General features: G+C 36.6%; 2 protein-coding genes and 1 long non-coding RNA gene across 3 annotated transcripts in view; 1 reads left to right on the forward strand and 2 right to left on the reverse strand.

Moving 5' to 3' along the window:
• Nucleotides 1-12,984, forward strand: part of LOC107744693 (MAGUK p55 subfamily member 6) — a 14,654-nt gene extending 1,670 nt beyond the window's left edge. Inside the window, exons 2-12 of the mRNA XM_016558505.1 lie at nt 1,080-1,198; nt 2,407-2,559; nt 2,812-2,961; nt 3,959-4,186; nt 7,001-7,132; nt 7,251-7,347; nt 7,485-7,556; nt 9,365-9,526; nt 9,635-9,837; nt 11,826-11,954; nt 12,101-12,984. Of these exons, the coding sequence (XP_016413991.1) occupies nt 1,082-1,198; nt 2,407-2,559; nt 2,812-2,961; nt 3,959-4,186; nt 7,001-7,132; nt 7,251-7,347; nt 7,485-7,556; nt 9,365-9,526; nt 9,635-9,837; nt 11,826-11,954; nt 12,101-12,277 (1,620 nt within the window). The 5' untranslated portion in view covers nt 1,080-1,081 and the 3' untranslated portion in view covers nt 12,278-12,984. The remainder of the gene's footprint in view (nt 1-1,079; nt 1,199-2,406; nt 2,560-2,811; nt 2,962-3,958; nt 4,187-7,000; nt 7,133-7,250; nt 7,348-7,484; nt 7,557-9,364; nt 9,527-9,634; nt 9,838-11,825; nt 11,955-12,100) is intronic.
• LOC107744694 (uncharacterized) lies at nt 3,075-23,407 on the reverse strand. Its single transcript, XR_001640513.1, has 4 exons — nt 23,261-23,407; nt 22,704-23,159; nt 5,414-5,422; nt 3,075-3,086 (listed from the first exon to the last, which is right to left on the reverse strand). It is a non-coding gene; the product is annotated as an uncharacterized LOC107744694 (long non-coding RNA).
• A 644-nt stretch (nt 23,408-24,051) lies between these two features.
• The window catches only part of LOC107744709 (oxysterol-binding protein-related protein 3-like), a 61,787-nt gene continuing 60,420 nt past the window's right edge, over nt 24,052-25,418 (reverse strand). Inside the window, exons 19-20 of the mRNA XM_016558526.1 lie at nt 24,338-24,482; nt 24,052-24,130 (exon numbers count right to left, since the gene is read on the reverse strand). Coding sequence (XP_016414012.1) covers nt 24,057-24,130; nt 24,338-24,482 — 219 coding nt within the window. The 3' untranslated portion in view covers nt 24,052-24,056. The remainder of the gene's footprint in view (nt 24,131-24,337; nt 24,483-25,418) is intronic.

The raw sequence follows: 25,418 nt of genomic DNA on the forward strand, positions 1-25,418 counted from the left end.
ACAGTACATCAACAGAGGTTGTCTTTTAATGGAAATTAAAAATACAATGGATCTCCCACTATGCTTTGCCTCCATCATATACGGTGTAATAAAGGCCAAAAGTAAAAATAAATAAATACACTCAGCCTCATTATCAAAAGCTAAGGAATAAAAATTTGTAGATTTGGGATTTTGACTTGGGCCAGTAAGTTACCACCCAGAACACCCTAGCAGCTGCATAGCAATGCTAAAAAACAAAACTTTTGCAAAAAAAACAAAAAAAACCCATTGTTGCAGCAATTGCTACATACAGTAGTAACTGCAGTGGACTTTTATTCGATTTTGATCAAGTGCACTTCATGCCTGCAGATGCAAACAGCTGCTTCTGAATATGTGTCAGAAACTGCTAAGACCTCTTCAGTCCTTCTAGCCATATCATCATAACTTTACCAGTGTCTAATCTTGCCTCTATAAAGAGGGACCCATGCAGCTCAGTGTGGAGATGGAGAGGTTACAGAAAAGCACGGATGAAATGGCTTGTCTCTGAGGCTTAATGACCTGCATGTATGACCCTCAGCTCCGTGTTTTCTTTCAGCTGCTTCTGCTGACACCATTTTCTCGGCCGTGTTGTGTTGCCTTATTGTGGGAGAGGTCTCTGTGTGGGTTTGTTCACCATGGAAATGGTTACTGTTTGCTCTATGCAAATTACACCACTTCGTGATGAATATGCCCTTTTCGAAGCTCTCAAGTTGTTTATAATTGTCTGAGTGCTTTCTGACGCGGTAATATACACATGGATTTGTTTTATCATTCTCTGTTACTGGAAAGCAGTAAGTAGTGTAGTGTTGACTGTAAACAGGATCCAAAATCAACTTGATTGAAATTTATTATCAGGGGTCTAAGCGCTCATGGGCTTGTTGACCTATGATATGCAGTTCATGTACATTTAAATATATAATGTTAGTATCTGCAGTTTGGTGTTTTGGTTTAGCCAGAATGCTTTATACTATAAATTCCCTTATCTTAATCACCTTAATTACAATCTTGGTTATTTTATTTATTTTAATGATGTGTGTGTGAATTGTGTGTGTGACCCTCAGCCATGCAGCCGGTGCTGGATAACCTCAAGGAGCTGCCGCCTTCAACAGGAGCCAAAGACATCGACCTCATCTTCCTCCGTGGCATTATGGAGAGTCCCTTAGTTTGTTCCCTCGCTAAGGTATAAACTAATACTTCATTTTTTAACTTCCTTAGTTTGATATCTATTAGGAGACATCAAATAATCAATTGCCATAATACTCAAATTTGTTAGATTTTAAATAGTCATTTAAATTATTAGTTAATATGAGAGCTTATATTTGCCACCTAATATCAGTATAAACCCCGTTTTCATGTGTGCACATTTGTGAGGCCAAGGGTTGTTTGCCTTGTCACAGGTCATAAGAATGTGATGTACAGGAGGCCTCTTCTTATTCTTAATATAGCTGTGTGAAATTGTTCAGATTGTGAGATGTACTGGTTGAGTTTCACTTGGTTTGATTAGGAGCTAACACGCTGTTGTGAGAAACATGTAGTCCGTGTTACTGTTCTGTCTGTTGATTTTATAGTAGGGCTGTGCGATTAATCGAAATCGTCATAAAATCGCGATTTGAGCATGCGCGATTTCTAAATCGCTTTATAGCACGATTTTCCGCAAGCTGACAGAGAGAGAGAGAGAGAGAAATTGATTGTAACTTATTTGTTCACTAACATTGTCTAACAGTGGCTTTCTTCATGTAGATCTCTCTCTCTCTCTCTCTCTCTCTCCAATTTCCACCATGTATCAAATTATATTTTTATAGATTATATACAATTATAGATTATTTTTTATTTATACATTTCAAACATACACTTCACTGACTGATTGCTGAACAAGAACACTAAATTGGAAAAAAACATTTGAGGCAAAATTTTTCAGTATGATGCAAATGACACTGGAAGTGAAAACTGGGTCTTAAAAAAAAGATTTTTTCACACGTTTCTTTAATTTCATTCTTTATCATAGTTTATTATTATTATTATTATTATGTATTTTTATAATTAAAGATTGAATGTCTGATTAGGACAAGGGTAAAACAATCAAATGTATTCATAGAATATTTGGAAAAATAACAAATATATGAAAGCATGATTAAAAATTTTTTTTTTTTTAAAGTGTAAAAATCTGTTAGTTTGAATAAATATCAAGCCCTGAGATACTTGATTAAATTATTATTCTTAATGATTAAATAAAATAAATGATTATTCTTAACATTTGTTAAAACTCTCTTCCATCTGTACCTGGCAGTGCATTTGTTAATGCTAGACGTAATCAATCTAGACGTAATCCATTAATCGGTTTCTTGGCAAGATACTCAAGTTATTTTGTCTCCGCCCATTCTCACTCAGGCTCATAAGCGATTGGAGGATGTTAAGCTGGTGGCGGTGCAAAGTAATAACGTGGAGCTAGTGAGTGAGATCCTGTCTGATATGAGCAGTCTGATCACTCAGGATGAAAGTGCAGCAGAACTCTGTAAGATCCTGAAGGAACCCCACTTCCAGGTACCAAACCTCTGTGTGTGTGTCTGTCTGTCTGTCTGACTGCCTCTTACATGACATTATGTTGACTGCTTACTTACAACTATTTATTCATCCGGTTGCTGTCTTGGTAGTAAAGAAGCAAAATCACCTCTAAACACTTGAGAAATTGGACAAATGAGTTGAACCTTTGTGTTTTTTTTAAAGGAAGATAATTAATTTGGTAATTTGTTGTTTATTCTCTAAACATGAATTGAATCCTCTTGGTATTTTCAGTCCCTGTTAGAAGCTCACGACAAGGTGGCCTCTAAGTCATATGAAGCTCCTCCCACCAGCACCAATTCCACCAGCATGACCAGCTCATCCCTCATGTCGGCTGACACTGTTCGCATGATCAGCATCCAGAAGAAGGCCGGAGAGCCTCTGGTGAGTGACAGATGTTCTCAGTCTCACAGGATTAGATCCCACAGTCGGTCAGATCTTTAGCTCTGTAGAGTCTCTCTACTCAGCTTGTGTTTCAAATCCATGCGGTTAGTCTGCTTTAACAAGATCTAGGCTTAATTGTTAAATTAGACCTTCATATACAAGGAAGATCTAAGGCCAACCAGTCTCGAGGAGATCTATAGCGATTTAACACCTAGTAAAATAAAATGTCATTATGTCTCTGCCAAGGTCAGAAATTCACCAGGGTGCTGGTTAAAAAGTCCACTGAAAACGACCTTTATTTATTCATTTATTGCATATTTCATTATATTATATTAAAAGCCACTGAAAATAACATTTAGGGATATTTAGATATTTTAATATATGATTTTATATAAAGTGTCACTGAAAGAAAGAAATGTTATTTTCACTGGCTTTTAATATAATTGGTAATATAATGCAATATACATTAAATGAATGAATAAGTAATGTTATTTTCAGTGACTTTTAATTAGATAATATAATCCAATAAATAAATGTAATTTTCAGTGGCTTTTACATATTACATTATATAAAATATATAATAGATAATATAATACAGTATCCCTTAAATAATTAAAATAATAATATATAATACAGTATTCCTTAAATAATTAAAATGACATTTAAATAAAATTTAAATGTTTAATTAAATTAATTTTAGATTAAAATTGTAATTGTATTTAAATGTTATTTTAATTATTTAATGGGATATTGTATTATTATTATTTGTTATATTAAAAGTTATTTTTTATGTAAAGAGATTGTATCATATATTAAAGGCCACTGAAAATAACATTTATTCATTTTGGTATATTATATTATATAATATTATATTATATTATTATGCCCTATAAAGTAAAAACAGAAAAAAAAGTTTTTCAAATATCATCCCTTTATAAAAAGTATGTCTGACTATTTGTGCTGGCATTTCTGAGATTCATGGTGTCGTGTCTTTTAGGGTGTAACATTCCGGGTGGAGGACGGAGACCTTGTCATCGCGCGTGTTATGCACGGAAGCATGATTGACAGACAGGGGATGCTGCACGCAGGTGATGTCATCCGAGAGGTGAACGGCCGAGAGGTGGGCAAAGACCCCATGGCGTTACAGCACATGCTAAGGGACTGCAATGGAAGCATCACACTCAAAATCCTGCCCAGCTACAGGGACACGCCTCCACCCGCACAGGTCAGCACACCACTGATTCACAGCAAACCCAGTGAAATTAAATGACACCAAAATCTAAAATATTCATCAACATTTTACAGACCAAAAATATTCACACCAAGTTAATGACAGAATTTGTTTAATTTTTATTAGATTATTTGTAATAAATAAATACAAATTGAATATACCTAAATTAATTATTTTGTATGTGAACAGTTAAATCAATCAGTCTAACCTCCAAACAGGAGTTTTTCATCCAAATTCAGATTTTGTGTACTCAATCACTTTTTATTTGTTACACGGCTGGTTTTGTGCAGTCCTTTTTGATGTATGGTACTGGGTTTCAGTAACTGAAATGCTCTAGTGTCATCTATTTAGTCAGACATGATTAATTTATTCCACAATAAAATGTGTCCAGTAAAAGAGAGGAAACTTTGAAAAGTGAGCATTTAAAGGGGACATCAGATGAAATTTATTTAGGTTTCTGGCATTTCTGCCAGCTCAGAAAAGCTGAAAAGAAAACATGCAGCCAGTTTAGCGAGCGGTTTCAATTTGCAGCCGGTTTCTATGTAGATAGCTAGCTATTTGAATAAGACCACCTCCGAGCCATATACGGATATATTCATTAAAGGTAGGGTATGTAATTTTTCAAAAACACTTTAGAAAACTGATTCGGGCCGAATAGCAAAACAAACTTGTAGCCAATTAGCAATAAGGGGCGTGTCTACTCGTGATGTGGAGCTGGCTACCAGAAATCGCTTACCCTGCCTATTTTGCTATTTTGATAGCTCCGCCCCACATATACACATCATGAGTAGACACGCCCCTTATTGCTGATTGGCTACAAGTTTGTTTTGCTATTCGGCCCGAATCAGTTTTCTAAAGTGTTTTTGAAAAATCACATACCCTGCCTTTAAGACAAGACAAGTGAAGAGAGGGGTGGGGTGAGCAGTAGCTCATTATCATTTAAAGAGACATGCACCAAAATGACTCACTGTGAACAGAGCTGTTTGTTTTACACGACAATTGAGGAATTTTAACCAAAGTATGTTGCAGACATTTCATGAAGACCCTAAAGAATCATACCAACTTGAAAAATGGGCATCTGATTTACCCTTTAATGCTACTGATATGACTGGACACTAAATAAGTGAACATGACTATATAATATATTTTCAAAAGTACTATTTTTCTTTGGGATTGGATTGGTAAGGATTTGATGAAGAAGATCATCCTAATCATCTGAACTGCTAGTATCTTTCCTAATAATCAGATGCTGAGAGTAGAAAACAATCTTGTCCCATAGTCCTGCTATTAGTGCTGTATAACCTCCTGATGGCTTATGGGTTCATACAGTCCTTGAGGAGGAAAAAGGAGAGACCTGTCCTCTGGGTGACTCAGAATGCCATCGGGCTGAAACAGAGCATGGTTATCCCTATTAATAACACGACCTGTGCTAAGTAGGGCAGATGGGAGGAGTTGAATGCATGCACACCCTTAGTTTCTACCCTAAGGAGATCTGGGCCTGGAAAGAAATAGATCCTGAAATTACTTGTTTTTTTTTTTTTTCTCTCTAATAATTTTTTTCTAATTATAGTGTTAGTAAAGTGTTTTGTACCACAATGAGTCATAATCGGGACATATAGGACTATAATGTACAACATATATGGTACAAAGAAATTGCACAAGTTAAAGGGTTAGTTCACCCAAAAAAGAAAATTCTGTCATTAATTACTCACCCTCGTGTTGTTCCAAACCCATAAGACCTTCGTTCATCTTCGGAACACAATTTAAGAGATGAAAATGCTGAATGAAAGTAATTTTTGTTTTCTTTGCGCAAAAAAGTATTCTCGTAGCTTCGTAACTTTACAGTTGAACCACTGATGTCACACGGACTACTTTGTCGATCATCTTGGTACTTTTCTGGACCTTGAACGTGGTAGTTACCTTGCTGTCTATGGGAGGGTCAGAGAACCCTCAGATTTCATCAAAAATATCTTAAATTGTGTTCCGAAGATGAACGAAGGTCTTACGGGTTTCGAACAACACGAGGGTGAGTAATTAATGACAGAATTTTCATTTTTGGGTGAACTAACCCTTTAAGCAGGTTTCACAAATCCACATGAATACAACTGGTTCAAATCCTGATCCAAACTCGTTTAGGTCCTCAAACAGTGCTGCTGCACATCAACCCTGTTACCATTTTCCCACTCTCTGAGAGCATACTTCTAAGCAAGTATGTTCTTTACCTACTTTCCTTGAATAAATACTGTTTAAAAACCTCGCACAAGAGCAAACACTGGGGGCGAGGGTTTACAGGCATCCATTCCTTGTGCCAAACCTACATTTCTGTCTTTTTTAGGCCTGAACTTTACTCGGTGACTTGGTTATGTGCAGTGAATGACCGCTGTGTGTTTATTGTTGGGAAATCATCACTGATAAAGATCCACCAGGAACCATAAATATTTCATGTGAAAACATACTGTTGTCCTTCTCTATGAAGCCCATTTACAACACACACTAACATAGGCTGTCTGTTACTCTTCATTTATTTCCCAAGCTGCAGTGTTCTATAGACAGACATATGAATGCAGATGTTAATCAATTTTAACATGTAAGCATTTTAGTCCTAATGGTTTTCTTTTGTTTTTTGTTAGATGGTTTATGTAAAACACCTTACCAGCTTTATCATCATTTGCATAATATGTCAAAGTCAACAGAGAATTTCTTTGGTCTGTGAGCTGTGACATGATTGCCTTTTTAGGCTATAATTAGCAGCTTAAAATGAATCCGATGTTAATAAACAGGAGTAACAACACTTTCTTTGCCCTTTAGGTGTATCTGAAGCCACATTTCACCTACAATCCTGACACAGATAATCTGATCCCTTGTAAAGAGGCGGGTTTGGCTTTCTCTAAAGGAGACATTCTGCACATAGTGAACAAGGAGGACCCCAACTGGTGGCAAGTGAGAAGCATATGAGTTTTTTTTTCAGATCTTTGTTTTGGTCTGATTTTTTTAATTGCCGAAATATTTGACATATTGAAGCTATGTAGTTTCTGTTGTTGTTGTTGTTGTTGTTTAGGCATGTAATATAAACGGAGGCCGCACTGGCTTGATCCCCAGTCAGTTTCTTGAGGAAAAGAGGAAGGCTTTTGTAAGGAGAGACCTGGATGGATCAGGTACAGAGGTTTAAGGAATGTTTCTTTTTTAATTTTAAGTCTAGTTATGGATTCAATTATTTTAAGGTTATATCAAAGTTTATTATATTTGCATTTATGCTGTAAACAATAAAGTTCCACCTGTGGGTTTGCTTTAGGAATCCTCTGCGGGACATTAACTGGAAAAAAGAAGAAAAAGAAAATGATGTACTTGACAGCGAAAAATGCAGGTTAGATTTGCAGGGGTTCTTTGTTATTAATGTTTAATCAAAAGTTTGGCGTAATTTTTTATTTTTTTGGCAAGTTTAGATTAAATTGATCAAAAGTGACAAATCTTTTGTAACACTATAAATGTATTTACTATTTCAAATAAATACTGTTTTTTTTTACTTTCTATTCTTCAAACAATCCTGGAAATAATGCATAAAGGGTTCCGCAGAAATATTTTATTAAGAGTTGTGCTGCTTAATAAGAAACAGTTGTGCTGCTTAATAAGAAATGTTTCTTGAGCACCAAATCAACATTTTTTGAAGGGTCATGTAACACATGTAACAAATTCAGCTTCGCCATTACAGGAATTAATAAAATTTTTAAATATATTAAAAGTTGTAGTAATACTTTTGATCAAATAAATGCAGCCTTGGTAAGCATAAGTACGGAGGCTGAAAGAGCTCAACGCGCTGCAACTTAAGAAAACATATGCAAATAGAAAAAGCACCAGCAAATTAAGAGAACATCTTCATCAGTTTGACAACACGTGTGCGGAAAATACCCACAACACAACCAAATACAGAAACACGCTGCAAATACTCTCAATGCGACCAAATACAAAAAAGCGTTGCAAGTAGCACAGACCACAATGGAAATGTTTCAAGGGGACCCCATCAACCCTTACGAAAATTAACCATGGTTTTATTATAGTAAAAGTGTAGTGACTTTTTTTTTTTTTGGCATAAAAAAAAAAACTGTGGTTATACAAATACCATGGATAAACTATATAGTTAGTGTAGCAAAACCATGGTTAATTTGTGCTTACCATGGTTTAACTATAGTAGTTTTTTTTTTTATAGTAAAACCATGGTTAATTTTCATAGGGGAAGTTGTGAAATTTAGCTAGCCAGATTACATAACACTTCACAGTTACAGTAATTGTGTATTTCGTCAGCTTATTTAAGCTAATTATATTAAGAAAGCTAAGGAATCATATGATCAGCTAGGATGTTAAAATAAACAAAAATCTCACCTTTCAGGGCAGACATTGATAAACATGTCTCAGACAGGGTCGTCACTTGTTGCAGTTCCATTAAACATTCCATTGTGGTCTGTGCGTATTTACAGCGTGTTTCTGTATTTGGTTGTGTTGTGAGTGTTTGCAGCACATGTGTTGTCAAACTGATGAAGATGTTTTCTTAATATGTGACCCTGGACCACAAAACCAGTCTTAAGTCACTGGGGTATATTTTTAGCAATAGCCAAAAAAAACATTGTATGGGTCAAAATTATGGATTTTTCTTTTATGCCAAAAAAATCATTAGGATATTAAGTAAAGATCATGTTCCATGAAGATATTTTGTAAATTTCCTACCGTAAATATATCAAAACTTAATTTTTGATTAGTAATAAACATTGCTAAGAACTTAATTTGGACCATTTTAAAGGCGATTTTCTCAATATTTTGATTTTTTTGCACCCTCAGATTCCAGATATTCAAATAGTTGTATCTCGGCCAAATATTGTCCTATCCTAACAAACCATACACCAATGGAAAGCTTATTTATTCAACTTTCAGATGATGTATAAATCTCAACTTTGAGAAATTGACCCTTGTGACTGGTTTTGTGGTCCAGGGTCACATTTGATGGTGTTTTTTCTATTTGCATGTGTTGAGCTCTCTCGGCCATCATACATAAGAGACTTCTTTCAAAAACATAAAAAATTTGATTCTTATCATTAAAAAAAAAACTTACCCCAAACTTTTAAATGGTAGTGCAAGTATTCTTTTTAAAATTAACTTTCAAAACTTCTCTCTTTCTAATAGAATTTGATCGCCATGAATTACAGATCTATGAGGAAGTGGCAAAGATGCCGCCATTCCAGAGAAAAACTCTTGTGCTGATTGGTGCACAAGGAGTGGGCCGCCGAAGCCTCAAGAACCGCCTGATTGTGTTGAACCCACTGCGATATGGAACTACTGTACCTTGTGAGTCTATAATCAACATTGGTATTGTTAATAATTATTACATTAATAATTAATACATTTGTCATTTTAGCAATAAAAAGTCTCATCAGAATTTCATCTGTTTCTCAGTCACTTCTCGGCATCCACGTGATGACGAAAAGGACGGCCAGTCGTACTGCTTTGTGTCCCGGGAGGAGATGGAGACAGACATCAAGGCAAGTCGCTACCTTGAGCATGGAGAATATGACGGCAATCTGTACGGAACCAAAATCGACTCCATCCATGAAGTGGTTCACACAGGACGTACTTGCATACTGGACATCAACCCACAGGTGCGTGGTTTTGTGAATGACAGAAAAAAACAAGAAGTTTAAGCAAGTTAGGTTTTGGTATTGTACTGTATATTGAAATCTGTAATAGAACATGTTTTCATAATCATGTCCAGGGATTCCTAAACTTGTCAGTGAAACACCTTTGAGATCAAATATTTACTTAAAGAATCCCTGAGATTATAAAGCCGTAATGAAATTGAAGTAGCGACAGATCTTTTCTTCCATATTGTGATGTACATCCAACTGAAACCTATTACTGGAAAAGGAAAAAATGTAGGACAGGCACTTGGTTCTATCCATTGTTTGTTGATTGGATGAAATAAGAGCTGAATGTGAGCTTGCAGTTGATTTTAAGAAAGGGGCGGGGTTTAAAGCAGCACTATGTAACTTTTGGCGCTCTAGCGGTTAATAAACAGAATTGCACACATTCCGCGGAAGAACATTCCAACCGGAGCTACTTCTCTAAGTTTATGTCTATGGCGATTCACGCAGGTATGTGTTACTCCGCAGCGGTGACGACCCAACCAGGCTACAATAGTCCAAATATAAGTACTTATTATAAGTGTACCGTAGTGATTCGGAATAAGACAAAAACGGAACACAGAACACAGTAACTTTTTTGAACACAGAAAAAGTTACATAGTGCTGCTTTAAGTAGGCTAAATGAATGGAGAAGTGGTGAAAAAAAACATACATGGATGAATCATTCACAGTATGATCAGTAACATGCATTTGCAAAATGGTACATTTTCCTTTTGTAGTGACATAATAGTAAATAAATTAATAAAGTATACAAAGTATTTTTCCCCCCAAAAATTATTTATTGAGCTTTTTATAAACTCACGAACCCCCTGCAGTTTTCTCAGTTTGGGAAACCCTAAAGTTATGGTTCTTGAGGACCCCTGACACTGCACATTTTTAGTTTTATATAAAAAAATTATTCAGCATCTTAAAAATGCAATGCTTATTGTGCAAGAAAATGGGAAAAGATCCGTCTCTGAACACTGCCATCTGAACTCTGGTGCAGTTCGAATGAAATATGAACGTAACACAGACCAAAGAGATGCAAACAAACCAATAACAGGACATGATGTCACAAGATGCGACCCTAACAAGGACAGAATGCTCAAGCAGACCTGTTTTTCATATAGTCGCGACGTTGCCCATCAAAGCTCAGTACAGGCATCAGAACCACGTCTCCTCACAGCTTCACCTGTGTGTGTGACGGAGGGATTCCTGCCACTGTTCTGACTCCTTTACACATTTTATAAGCTCTTCATGAGTTCTCAGCTGGTCAAAATACCATCATATGGAGGCTACGAACATACAACAAATGCATTTAGCCTGTTGCGAAATCTGTCATAAAAGCCGACCAATCAGGTTGTGAACGTATCCCTATGCCTTTAGGTTCGGTATTAAAATGCCAATGTGAATGCTAAGCGGACCAGGACTAAATGTTTTTTTTGTGTTTTTTTTTTTAGTCCGGACCAAGCAAACCGAGCTACACCCTAAAAGTTGATTACTTTAGAAATGCATGGTCTAATAGCACAGCACAGTGTCAGCTTTTTCTCAGAGAAGGTGCCTGTTTTAATTCATCCATTTAAGCACCAACACTAAAAAAATCACTGATTTACCTGATAATCCAAGTTGTAATTTGGTAATTACAATGTTATAAATGTGAAAGTATGGGTGAAGATGAATAGATAGTCTGTGTAAATGTGCCTGTGTGCTGCAGTCATCAATGCAGTCCAGACATGACTTTTCAGTGAAACATTTAAAAATTCAGAGGGTTCGCAACTAGGTGTTGATCTGGTGGTGAACTCAAGAATGATTGCCTAATGTTTTTTAAATGGTCTCGGATCAGTGTTATAATGTATTGAGCGCTTCGGAACAGTGAATCGTTTGGTTTAGTCGATTCAGAGCTTCAAAAAGCTTTAGTTTCTCCCATCACTAACAAAAAGACTTTATTTGATAAATGTGCTCTGCAGGCACTAAAAGTACTGAAGACATCAGAGTTCATGCCATTCGTGGTTTTCATCGCCGCCCCAGAGCTCGAGACACTACGGGCCATGCACAAAGCTGTGGTGGATGCTGGGATCACAACCAAGCTACTGACGGTCAGCCTCATTTCTGTTTAACAAATTCACTTTCTCAATTTTTTTTCCCAATAATGTAGAAACATTAGAGAGTTACCATAGGCTCTGAGATATGCTTCTTTAGAAGCTACTATTAAGTGTGATGACTTTTCTTTTTGTCTTTTTAGGAAACGGACCTAAAGAAAACAGTGGACGAAAGTGCCAGGATCAAGCGGGCATACAATCACTACTTTGATTTGACTATAGTTAATGACAATCTGGACAAGGCCTTTGAGAAACTGCAGGCAGCTGTGGAGCAGCTGGCCACACAACCACAGTGGGTCCCTGTGAACTGGGTTTACTGAGACGTACAGCGGTCCAGACACCCCATCATCATCATCATCGGTGGCACAATGATAGGTCAGCGGCACAGAACACAAGTTCACATTCAACGGACCCACCAGTCACTATGCAAATGTACACTAGCCATCCGGTCACGACAGACATAAGGGAAGTGTACTTATTTATTTACATTTTTTTATTTTCTACTGACTAAACTTAAATAGTTGGAGGGAAAAAACAAATAGGATTTTTTTTTTTGAATGGCTCGTCATTAAAAAAAAATAATTTTCCAAATAAGTATAAGCTGCATTATAGTATTTAAAGCAGGGGACTGTTTTCTTACTGTAATTTTAGTGTGACAAACGTTGGTTTACAGTGCAGGATTCATCTCACATCTCTTCATCTTTCTGAAACGTGCTGTCATACAGTTCAGTCACTACAGTATGCCAAATTATTTAAGCAGCTTTAGTTTATCCAGCTTCTGACTCGATAAGATCTTCGTAAGTGTCATCCTGTTTTCCTCTTTGATTTCATTTGAGTTAAATTCAAGGAATGCTAGGAGTAAGCCAAATTTGACTAAGTATCACAATAGCACTTTATTTTACAGTCCTGTTTTGTACGTACTATAATAACTAGGTACTAATCCTGAACCTAACCTTAAAGCCCAGAGTATACTTCAGTTTTGATGCAAATGCTTAAAGGGGTAGTTCACCAAAAAAATTGTCATTTACTCACCCTTGCGTTGTTCCAAACCTGTATGAATTTCTTTCTTTTGTTAAACATAAGATATTTGAAAGAATGTGGGAAACCGAACAGTTGTTGGTCCCCATTGACTTCCATAGTATGGAAAAATACTATGAAAGTCAGAGGAGACCAGAAACCATTTGGTTACCCACATTCTTCAAAATATCATCTTTTGAGTTCAGCAGAAGAAGAAGAAATTCATTCCGGTTTGGAACAATGTGAGGGTGAGTAAATGATGACAGAATTAAACTATCCCTTTAACAGGTGTGAACTTCTGCTTCATCCCATTTGCTTTTTATTTTCCCCCCCTACTGAGACTATGTGCAGAACAAATGTGCACCTTGTGGACAAACTAATTAGTGTGAAAAAGTTTATCTGACAGATGCTGTGCCTAAAATCGAATACTCCCCTACTACATAGTAGGGCTGTGCGATTTGGGGGAAAATATCAAATTGCGATTTTTTTTTTGACAGATATTGCGAATAGTATGCAAAAAAACTGTACGCAAACAATAGTATTACGTCCACATTTTTTAATGGTTGCAAAGTAAATTCCAGTTCAAATTTCAGACGATTTCAGACGCACTGAGAGTTTTTATGAGGTCTCTGCAGATCAAAAGTGAACATTTTCAAATTGGTGGGTGTTTCTAAATAATGCAGTGAAAATGATGCCCCTTACCTGACCCCACCCCTAAACACAAGAGTTACTGTAATGTGAGCCAATCAGGTAACGCGGTTGAAAACACCCCTCGTTTTGGCCTCGCCCACCAATCTGGTAACCCATTACTGTCCTGCATAGACCTATACTTGGACAGTGTATGCATGGTACGAAAAATCTGGCTAGCGTATAGTACCCACGGACTATGCTGATGACGAAATTTAAATCACATGCACTACACATACCCTAGTGAACCTGTAAAAATCTATACTTTAGTTTTGACACGAATGCTTAGCTTATGCATGCAGCTGAACACAGCCTTTCAAATATCATCCATTTGAATAGTGTCAGGCGCACTAGAAAGTTTCTTTCTTGTCCAGTGTCTGCACCAATTCTGATAAAAATGTCTTTATACTCTTAAAGTGCCCCTATTATGCCTTTTCGAATATTACCTTTCATGCAGTGTCATCATGTAGCTGTATGTGAACATAAACTATCTGCAAAGTTGTGAAGCTGACCGTGCACGATAAATAAAGTTATTGTCTGTCAAAAAAAATCACCTCACCTAAAGCTCACAATCACCTAAACGAGTTGTCAGGAATTCGAATCTTATTCTGTTACGGCTCTACGTCACGAAGTAACACGTTTGCATAATGTCTGCCCACGTTCTACGTCGCCAACTTGCCCGCCCACAAACAGTAAAATAAGGTCCTGCTCCAGTCGTGCTTGCGAATCGAGACGGTTCAACCGTTTCATCATCAGACTCCGGCTCGAATTTGTAAGGTACAATCAATACCATCTTTTCTATGTATTGACAAGTCTCCAGGGCTGTCATTCCGACATGGCAATGGGCGTTTAGTTTCCGACACGCGCTGTACGCGGTAGACCAATCAAGAGCCAATATCTCTACGGCTCTGGACCAATCACAAAGGACTGCGCCATCTGACCAATCACAACAGTGAGGGCTCACGGAAAGGAGGGGTTTAGAGACCGATTCTTTGAACTGCTTTGCACGAGTCGTTTACGAATCATTTAGAAATGAGGTAAAATTAAATACATTTGAGAAAACTAACGTGTTTTTGTTGTAAACATGTATGTAAACATGTTTAGGAGGCTCATAAAGCAATATTATCAACCTTAAAAATGGCATAATAGGGGCACTTTAAATTAGTTGCATCTGTCTCTTAACTGCCTCACACAAGTGCTTGTCAACGCGGGTGGTTATTGTTCTCCAGTAATTTGTTGTTCCATGTCATTCATTTCTTTTTGGACTGTGAAACAACGTCCCAGGCCAGTGTTGCCACCTTGTGGAAAAAGTAATTAGTGCAAAAAAAATTCAAGGCCCTTGCGGGAGCTGTGTAAAGTACTGCAAACATACTATACTCGGCAGTATAATGAAGTATGCTTTGGGCTTAAGGGTTGGTTCACGCAGAATAAGTTTTTGTGTTCCACTGCGCTGCTTTTTAATTGTTTTATATTAATGCTTCCCACTACTTTTCAGTGTCTTGTTTTGGTCAAGTTGAAAATGCTCAACCTTGGCTGATTATTCCATTCATCAGCGCTGCACCTCTGCATTTGGATGTATTTGCGCGGCACCTGTAGTTTTTTTTAAAAGCAAAAGCCTGTTCTGTGTGAACAGCCCCTAAACCTAATCTTAACTCAAGTCTAATTTACCTTATATTACTCAGTACTTTATGCAAGTAAGTGCATGTACTATAAAATAAAGTGGATCCAATATCATTGTTTCAATTGTATCGTTGCAGAATTATGAGCTTAAGTCATTGTGTTGCTTGTATGTGATCGTATACAGAATCAGCACTGTCTTTAGCTAAATGCCTTTTACACAGGCACAAAATCACATTCACACATGGAATATAGACCAAGTGTCTTGATCACAAGCTACCTGGCCTCACAGATTCATAACCTGTCATCTAGCTGTATTGTGATGTACCTCTGTCCCTGGTGACTTGCTCCAGTGTCTTTTTCAAGGCTTTGTAACTCAGATTTTTATCCAGCTTACTTATTCACTTGAAAATTCTATATTTTGTGATACAGAGAGTTGTATTTTCTGAAATTAAATGGCGGTCTAATAAATTAATCTTAATTTTGGATCACTTTACTTGAGATTCTTTTTATTTTCTGGTGTGCATATGATTGTTCTCCTTTAGTTTAGATGGCAGGAAAGTGGGTTCAGGAAATTAGAAAAATGGACAAAATATGATGTAAACAATTTATTGTGCATTTTCACAAGAGTATATGTCCACTTTAAAAGGTTTGATAGTGCAGAAGTGCTTTTTTTTTTTTTTTTTTTTTAAAGAAAATTTATTACTAATATTTTAAAAGTTTCCAAATTATTATTGTTTTTACTATGATGTCGTCATGCATAAAACAGCTGAAAGGCCACTTAAGTATCCATTTTTTTCCTTCTAGTCCCAGTTTGTAGATTGTCCACTCACAGGCTTTAGTGCCCTTTGGTCTTCAGGTTACAGCAGGTATTTTGGCTTTGCTGTTGTACTCCATTCAGACAGGGGTGCTAGAGATGCCAAGCCTTGAACTGCAATGCACAGCATGAGGGGATGGCGATCCTGTGGGTTGCTGATTTTTGTAACAAGCGAATCCTTCTCCTTAAGCAGTGTCACCTTACAGGAAGCAAAGAGTGATCTTCTTGAAAACCTCATCGGTTAACGCAGCCAAAGCAGCATCTTTCAGAGAGGACTTCTTATTTTACACCTGCAGGACAATGGACACGTCATATAGGCAGAGAAATGAAGCTCTGTTGCTTACATGTACAGAGCTGCTCAGTTTGTTGTCCTACAAGCCAGAAGATAATTAGCATGCTAAAGTTAATGATTTCCCTAAGGAATTTTTATAATGTTTTTATAACTATTTTTTTATAATGATGGCTCTGGATTTATGAGTAAATTAAGGCCTGTAGTTCACACCACTTGACTTTTACGAAGCTTGCCAACAAAACAAATTCTGTCATTATCACTACACAACCTGTGTGTGTCTTGTTGAAATGTCCTTGAAGATTAGCTAAGGTGGCCAACTGTGCTAGAACCACCAAATATTATACCTATTTAACCTTTTTTTGTTGACACCCTTGTAATTTACACACATCCTCAGGAATTTAACCAGTTTTCTGCTTTCAAACCCTATGCTACCATTCAAATGTTTGGGGTCTGTAAGATTTTTGTTGGACTGTTTTTGAAAAGTCTTTTATACTCACTAAGGCAGCATTTATTTGATCAATAATTTATTCCTGTTATGTCAAAGCTGAAATTTCAGCATTACTCCAGCCATTACATTCACATGATCCTTCATAAATTATTGTAATATGCTGATTTGGTGCCCAGAAAACATTTACTTGAAATGGAAATCTATTGTAACATTATAAATGGCTTTACTGTTACTTTTGATCTATTTAATGCACCCTTGCTAAATAGAAATATTAATTTATTTAAAAAATCTTACCCAAACTTTTGAACCGTTGTATAAGTTGCTAAATAAGCATTACAATTGATTGTATGACTCGTGTGAACTCGCATCCAAATTTTAGCAATTGGTTAGCCACTTAGATCCATCAAATGTCACATCTGAGGTATGACACTGTAATTTATGTTGCAAAACAACATGTGAAAGTCTCTTCAAATAATGTTCCCCACAAGCATTTGTGGCAAAATGAGTCGGAATGAGCAAATTTTCAAAAAATTAGTTCTCTTCATTTTCACATTCTACATTAAAATACCTTCAAAATAATATCTAACTTGTTGGAATGGACAAAAAAATGACGACTCTACAGCCGTTTGAAGGCGATGGAGTCAGCAAAGTCAATTTTGAGAAAATCGAGTTAAAGTTTTCTAGATTCCAAAGCAAAATCACCAAGAAACGTTGCATGTTTCTTTTCTTAGGAATAATTACTATATTATTAATCACAATATAGCTGTTTTTTTATTTTATCTTTGTTATTAAAAATAAGAACAAAGATGCAAACAGTCGTTTAATCAAGAGCAGTGAACGATTCCGTATTTTCTTTTAAAGGGGTCATATGATGCGATTTCAAGTTTTCCTTTCTCTTTGGAGTGTACTATCAAGACAGATCAATATTTTGACCTAATGTAATGCATGGATCTAATATGTTAACCATCAGATTTTTCCCCAACCATTAACTAAACGTTCATGTAAGACATAACAGATTATGTTTGTGTGAATCTCGCCAAGACATATTTCGCAATAATGTACTTTATAGGGAGATCGTGCGTTGTCGGAGAGGCGCGTGGCTTTACAAATGTCACTCAGCGCGATCGTTTTGTTTTCATCGGCATGGGTTTGAAAATCATATTTTACTAGTTCAGACTCATGCCATACAGAATTCGCTATGAATATTCATAAAGCTGGAATGCTGCGCTTTGCAACGACATACAACTTGTGGTGAGAAGCAGCAGCAGTCGTCCAGAAGTGAGAAGAGAAAAAGGTACTCCTCTCAGAAAACGTACAAATAAAGATCATTTGAGATGTTTAATTACTATTTGAAGCATTGGGATCACTAGAAGAGGGCTTAATGAACACATTTTTGCGAAAACCTCAAATTCGACCAAAACTGACATTTCTTTTGGTTATAGCTCAATATTAGACTGTGCGCATTCCGACTCATTTTGCCAGCACCGGTCACATTTTTACTCAATAATCCAACCCGCAAACAGGAAATTACAGAGGGACCCCATAGCTAGTAGCCCTGCAAGAAAGTCTATAAGATGGCATCATGACTGAATACTTCTATTAAACAGGCCAAATTTATTACATATGGTATTAATGTTTCCAGTTTTGATGGAAAAACCGTTATTAATACTAAGTACTGTTACTTAATATGAAGATACTTACAAGATGAAGCAGAGCTTGCAGGGTTGTGCAACTGTAGCAGGATTTGAGCTCAAACAGGGCAGAGACCTTCATCTCTACATGAACACATGATTGTTTATGAGAACAAGGGTCAATTGACTGCAGGTGTATGACCATGACTCTGGCCTTGTGGCTGACAATAATGCATAGAAAGTGAAATTACTGATTGCTTTTATAACCAGATAATTACTATACAACTCCATCTATGACCTTTATTCATCAAAATGCTTTCACTTGAACTGAACTGCTTTCCAGAGGTACAAGCTCCAGCGTGGCCTTCAGAGCAGGCACCTTATCTAATGTACTGGGATCAGGCTGCGTGCCACCACACAGGTCCTCTAGCTGAGAGAGGGACAAACAAGTCCAAAGACATCCAACATGTCTATTATTACTGTACTCTACCGTTCAATCAATGAAAACAAAAATCAATCCACCAAAGATGCATTAAACTGATCAACAGTGACACTGTACTTTTATAACATTACATAAGATTTCTAGTTCAAATAATTTTTTTGAACTTTACATTCATCATAGAATTCTGGAAAAATTAGTTGAGCAGCACCAACTGACTTTAACATTGATAATAAGAAGAAATATTCCTTTAGCACAAATCAGCATGTTATAATGTTCCTGTGGCTCAGTGGTAGAGCATTGCGTTAGCAGCGCAAAGGTCGTGGGTTCAATTCCCAGGGAACACACATACTGATAAAAAATGTATAGCCTGAATGCACTGTAAGTCGCTTAAAGCGTCTGCTAAATGCATAAATTTAATAATGATTTCTTAAGGATCAAGTGACACTGAAGACTCGAGTAAACTGTAGTAAATGTTTTAAAAATGCAGCTTTGTCATTACAGGAATAAATAAAATTTTAAAATATATAGAAACATTTTAAATGGTAAAATTTGAACATATTACTATTTATTGCATTTTTGATCAAATAAATGCAGCCTTGATGAGCTTAAGAGACTTCTTTTAAAAACAAAAAAGTATTACCAACCCCCCAAACTTGTGAATGGTTATTTGTGTACATTTATATACCCTCAATTTCGAGGTTTTTTTCTTGACATACATATATTAAAGATATTTAGGCATTTATTGTAGAATAATTCCTACTTTTTCAAACAAACAAAAAAGTAAGATTCCCCCGGCTCACTCACTGCGTCCATCCTCCAGCTTGCTGATGGCTGCACTGTCCTGCAGGAGCAGAGAGATCTGCTGGAATAATGAGGAGCATGTGCTGGATGGGAGTTTAGAGAGAACTGTAAACTGCCCCGGAGTCCTTCCAGATCTAAAGAGAGAGAAAGTAAATCTTTATTAAAACATTTTTTATGGAAATAAAATAAACTCTATAGTATTAACCAACTGTCCTTACTCAAACTCCATTAGGTCAATATACAACTAATCTCCAACACTCCCCCCATCAGTCACTGGCTGCAACCAAAATCGCATACTCTGAGTAGGTACTACTTTTGAATAATTAATTAATGCTCAGCCGTGAAAATGTATGTTCTACGGTAAGAAGAGAATTGTCAGAATTGTGAGATAAAAAGTCACAATTACCTTTTTTGTATCTCTTTGCGGAAATGGGCTTCCACAGTCTTTACTACTTAATCATTATTTTTGAAATATAAATTTTTTTTAAATGTTTTTTTTTAAAAACCTTTTCCCCCTTTAAACTAGACTCACACAATTCTAGACTCTAAATTTCACAATTGCCTAATATAATAATGTGATATAACAATCAAGCATACTTAGAAAAGCAAAGCATATTTCTTAGACAACTTCAGCCTTAAATTTCAGTTTGTGATCAAGGGCAAACAAAAAAGGGAAGGGAGAACTTCATGGAAAAACAGAAATATAACAAGAATTTTAAGCACAAACAACACGCCATGTACAGTATCTCACAGAAGTGAGTACACCCCTCACATTTTTGTAAATATTTTATTATATCTTTTCATGTGACAACACTGAAGAAATGACACTTTGCTACAATGTAAAGTAGTGAGTGTACAGCTTGTATAGCAGTGTAAATTTATTTCCTTATTTTCATTCACCAGTGTCCATATCTGTCACTACAGGTGAGATTCACTTGTATTTAAACCACATTCCATATCACAACACTCTCTTATCTGACCAAGCTTGTGAAGGCAGCAGCTCTAAACTGGGTGTGCCTCACACGTCCTAAAAAGTGAAGCTGCGGGCTCTTTGATCACCCCCTGGTGGCTGGCTATAAATATTATACAGGTAATAAACCCCGCCCTCTCCATGTAAACGAAAGGGATGAGTCAAAATAAAAAAATAAATTACACTTCCAATACAATTTTCCGAAATATGGTTTTGGTCATTTAAGGTAGTTGTTATCACGTTGATATATGTTCAATTGTTCGTTTTTGTGAAAAGTTTGATTTTAGCTAGTAATTTGATGCTATAAAAACAGGGCGTGTCGTTATGGTTGATTGGGTCTGCGGGAGTTTGATACCGCGGCTCCAACCCACAACACTACTGCGCAGACTCTGGCTCCCGAATCTCTACTGCGCAGACTCTGGCTCCAACTGACGTCATTTACTCAAGATGACAGCGGCCATACTGAGATGCTTTGGCTTCACTTTTCTATAGTGGAAGGAAGTGGAGACGCGTCGTCCATCTTTTTTTACAGTCTATGCTCTAAACACACTCATCTGGTCAGTCCCTCACCTAGATTTGGAATCCTGTACGAGCTTCTGGATATCTACCTCCTGTTTCATTAGGTTTCCAAACGATGACTGAAGTTTGCTAGAGTATATTTTAAACATAATAAAGTATATTTTAGTTTACTGTTAATCTATTTCAGACAACAGAATTATGAAATCACAAATAAAGATGTACTTAATTCCTACTTAAGTGGGTCATAAAAGCACTCTAAAGATCAGCTTACTGCAGATCTTTCTATTTTTATATTTAAAGGGGTCATATGATTTTGCTAAAAAGAACATTATTTTGTGTATTTGGTGTAATGAAATGTGTTTATGCGGTTCAAGGTTAAAAAAACATTATTTTCCACATACTGTACATTATTGTTTCTCCTCTATGCCCCGCCTTTCTGAAATGCGCCGATTTTTACAAAGCTCATCGGTCTGAAAAGTGAGGTGTGCTCTGATTGGCCAGCTATCCAGTGCGTTGTGATTGGTCAAATACCTCAAGCGTGTGACGGAAATGTTATTCCCCTACCATACTGTGATGCCTTGTCCCGGCCGGAGCCACGAGACAAAAACATGAAAACCCATTATAAACGAGGCATTTGTAGCATCCAGTGGGGACATAATTACGGATTATAATGACTTACTGTCTTTTTACGCGTTGTGTTGCATCACGCCGCATAAACATAAAACCATGTCTGCATTTGTGATCGGAGAAATGACAAACAACAAGCGCTACTCTACACTGCTCAACTAGACGTGAATGCTTGCACTACCAAACTTCACAGATATACCCTATTAAAAAGGTTCCAAAAGGATGCCACAGAAGAACCATTTTTGGTTCCCCAATCTTTTAGTCAACATTTTAAGAACCATGTACGTAAAAGGTTCTTCACGGAACCACAGATGCCAATAAAGAACCTTCAATTTGAAGAGTGTAGATCTGAAATAAAAACAACAAAGAACCATCTTTAAAATGAGACTTTATTGAAGGACAGAGGAAACGCTGCAGCGATCAACACGCAAGTCCCCCAGTCCCCCAACATCATTCGTTGTAGTGCGTAGTGAACTGAGCACAGGTTACAGGTCAAACTGTGAGGAAGAAGCTTTCAAACACTGGCAGGCTCACGTGTGTGATGGTCATGTTCAGTATTGTTGAGCCATCTGTCAGTCTTGTGAATAAGTTAAGATGTATATATAAATATTTCTGAGAACCTCAAACATTTTGTTCATTCAAGTGTCTCAGAGTAAAAGGCGGTCATAAAATTACAATACTTTGTGACGATACATTGGACTTGATTAAAAGTTCTAGCAAAGTTTATGTATATAATTTTATATAAGGCATTATATGGATTATATTCATAGTCTAATATACATCATAAATTCCTCGACATTTTAAGAGGTAGACAACGCAGTTTTGTTCTGACAACATACTATCCATCTTTTTAAAGGTGCGATCACCTGCAGTACTACGTTTAGCCACAAGGGACCACAATCCAACAGTTTTTCTCTTGGTTTCTTGTGCTACTTACTATGCACATCAGCCAAAAAAAAAATTACTGGGCAGGATTGCATATTTCTCATACTTCCAATGGAACCATTTGCATAAATGACACTACAACATAATGTAAGCATATTAAGGCAATGAACTGCTGGGACATTAAATAATAAATATTAAGGAATGATTTGAAACGATCAGATTGTAATTCTGCAGCCACCGGTCTCTCACAGCTTTATCAGTCTCTACCTCACAAGGTGTGTGTTGTCTCTGGAAGGTGGAACAGTTAAGAGCAGGCAACAGTGAGCACAGATGTATATTGGCTGCCTCTGGGTTACCAGAGGACCGGACAGTCAAAGTTACTGAATCCAGGATCTTTCCTTAACTCCCAGTAAGTGTTGTTGCTCACCCAGGTGTCATCTCTGGACTTTCTGTTGGTGATTAAGCAGAAAATCGTTTTAACAACTAACTGGATTTGGTCATGCAATGTATTTTTCTTAAAAGGACAAGAAGTAGGGTAGTTCGTTCATACTGGAAGAATCGAGGTTGATGTGACATGTGGTTGTCCTCCAGGACTCTGCGTCTCTCTCGCTGCAGCTGTTCGATCCTCTGCTTCTGCACCTCTGCAGATTCAATGTTCCCTTCCTCCAATAACCTGCACCCACAAACAGTCTCATATGAAATTAATTTTGTCCTTGCATAACATGACTGATGCATTGATGCTTAATAATCACATTTCAGTTTCTTCTAAGATACTGAAACTTCAAAGTATTGATAATTGTTTCTTTGTCATTGATATTACCTGCTGCAATATTAATTAAAACTGAACTAATAATAAAACTATTAAAATTATTTTTATTAATTGAAAAAACAAAAAAATAGAATGAAATATAAATATCAGCTGATGAAATTAACAAACATTTCGTGAAATTTAGAAATGTTTAAAAAATTTAAGTACTAAACTTACTAAAACTAAAAACTGAAAATAAAATTAAAGCTTAATAGAAATATTTTGAAAAACAAAAACTAATAAAATGACATAAGCACATAGCAAATTACCAAACCTTAAACTAAAATGAAAATATAAAAATAAAAGATAAAAAAATATAAAATTAAAAATGATAAAACATTAGAAATATTAATAGATACTATAATAGTATATAAATAATATTAAAATAACCTTGATCTACTGCCCATTGGATATTTCTATTCTTTTTATTTAGTAAAGCTTTCATTTATTCTATCATTGTTAATTTTAGTTTATTTTAAATTTATTAAGGCCAAAGTTGCCTGGTATCATTTAAAAATGTTTAACAGCATTACGTTTATCAGCACAGCTCATTGAGCTCCATAGCAAACTTAGTGAAACCGTAGTACTGCTCATAGTCAGGAGGCATGGGATCTGTACACATAAACATACACAAATAAAAGTTGATGATAAACTGTTTTCATTTAAATACATTCTGAAATATTAGCCAAATGAATAAAGAAATACTAAACACTAGCAACTGTATCGTCTGGGAAATACATGAGCCAGAGGGCACCAGAAAAATGTGGCACATGTAAAAAAGAGGGCAGACTGTGTGTGTGTGTGTGTGTTGATTCCTACTCATCCTCCAGATGCAGGTAGCAGAGGGTGGGCTGCCGCAGTACATCCCCTCGTGCCATTTCCCAAACAGCTTGTGCACGACTTTCCCTTTGTGATCTGTGACACCTCCCTCCACCTCATTCATGCTGGAGTTCCAGTACTTCGCCTATGAAGGACACAGACATGTTTGATCTGAGCACTCCCGAACAAAGAAGTGTGTACATATAGTATTTAAAGGAGACCACCTGGGTTAATTACAGTGATACTGAACAAATGAGTGAAAATACACAGAATTAATTCACCATCAAGGTATCACTAATGTGGCGTTATAATGAACTTTGCTATTTAACAGCAAGGTCAGATGGAGATCTCCAGCAGATGTCATACTTGAGTCAGTCAGTAAGCTTAATGTATCTCAGTGGTGATGAACCATGAATAAGTATCTGACTTTTGTAGAATCTCATTCTGTCCCATTTCTTGTTTTGATCTTGCTCTCCTTTGCCCTAATTGATCTCCTCTGTCTGATCTCTTTCTGTCTTTTCTTCACCCCTTAGAAAAGCCTTGACCCATTGTTCTTGAAGTCTGCTGTCAATTATTTCAACTGTGCCACACAGATCCCTCATTAGATGCTAAAGAATGTGGTGCTCTCTGAAAGGCCAGGAAGAGTTGACTGACACGTTTTAGGTCACGTGTGACCAACACGTGTGAAGGATGTTAGATGGTGAAACGTGGCAGATTTGAATCACAATAACAACTGGTCCAATACATCTGTTTAAAGGGGTCATATGATGCGATTTCAATTTTTCCTTTCTCTTTGGAGTGTTACAAGCTCTTGGTGCATAAAGAAGATCTGTAAAGTTGCAAAGACTAAAGTCTCAAATCCAAAGAGATATTCTTTATAAAAGTTAAGAGTCAGCCACGCCTACCTAAAACGGCTCGTTCTAACACACCCCACATGTCTACGTCACGATGTGAGAAGATTTGCATAACGCCGCCCAAACGTTCACGCAAAGAAAGAAGGCGTAACTTAAAAATATTTGGCTGCACAACTGTTGATAATTCTAATAATAAATCAGCATATTAGAATGATTTCTGAAGATCA

This window comes from Sinocyclocheilus rhinocerous, unplaced genomic scaffold (assembly GCF_001515625.1).
Source record: "Sinocyclocheilus rhinocerous isolate Xijiao unplaced genomic scaffold, SAMN03320098_v1.1 scaffold498, whole genome shotgun sequence".
Taxonomy (NCBI): domain Eukaryota; kingdom Metazoa; phylum Chordata; class Actinopteri; order Cypriniformes; family Cyprinidae; genus Sinocyclocheilus; species Sinocyclocheilus rhinocerous.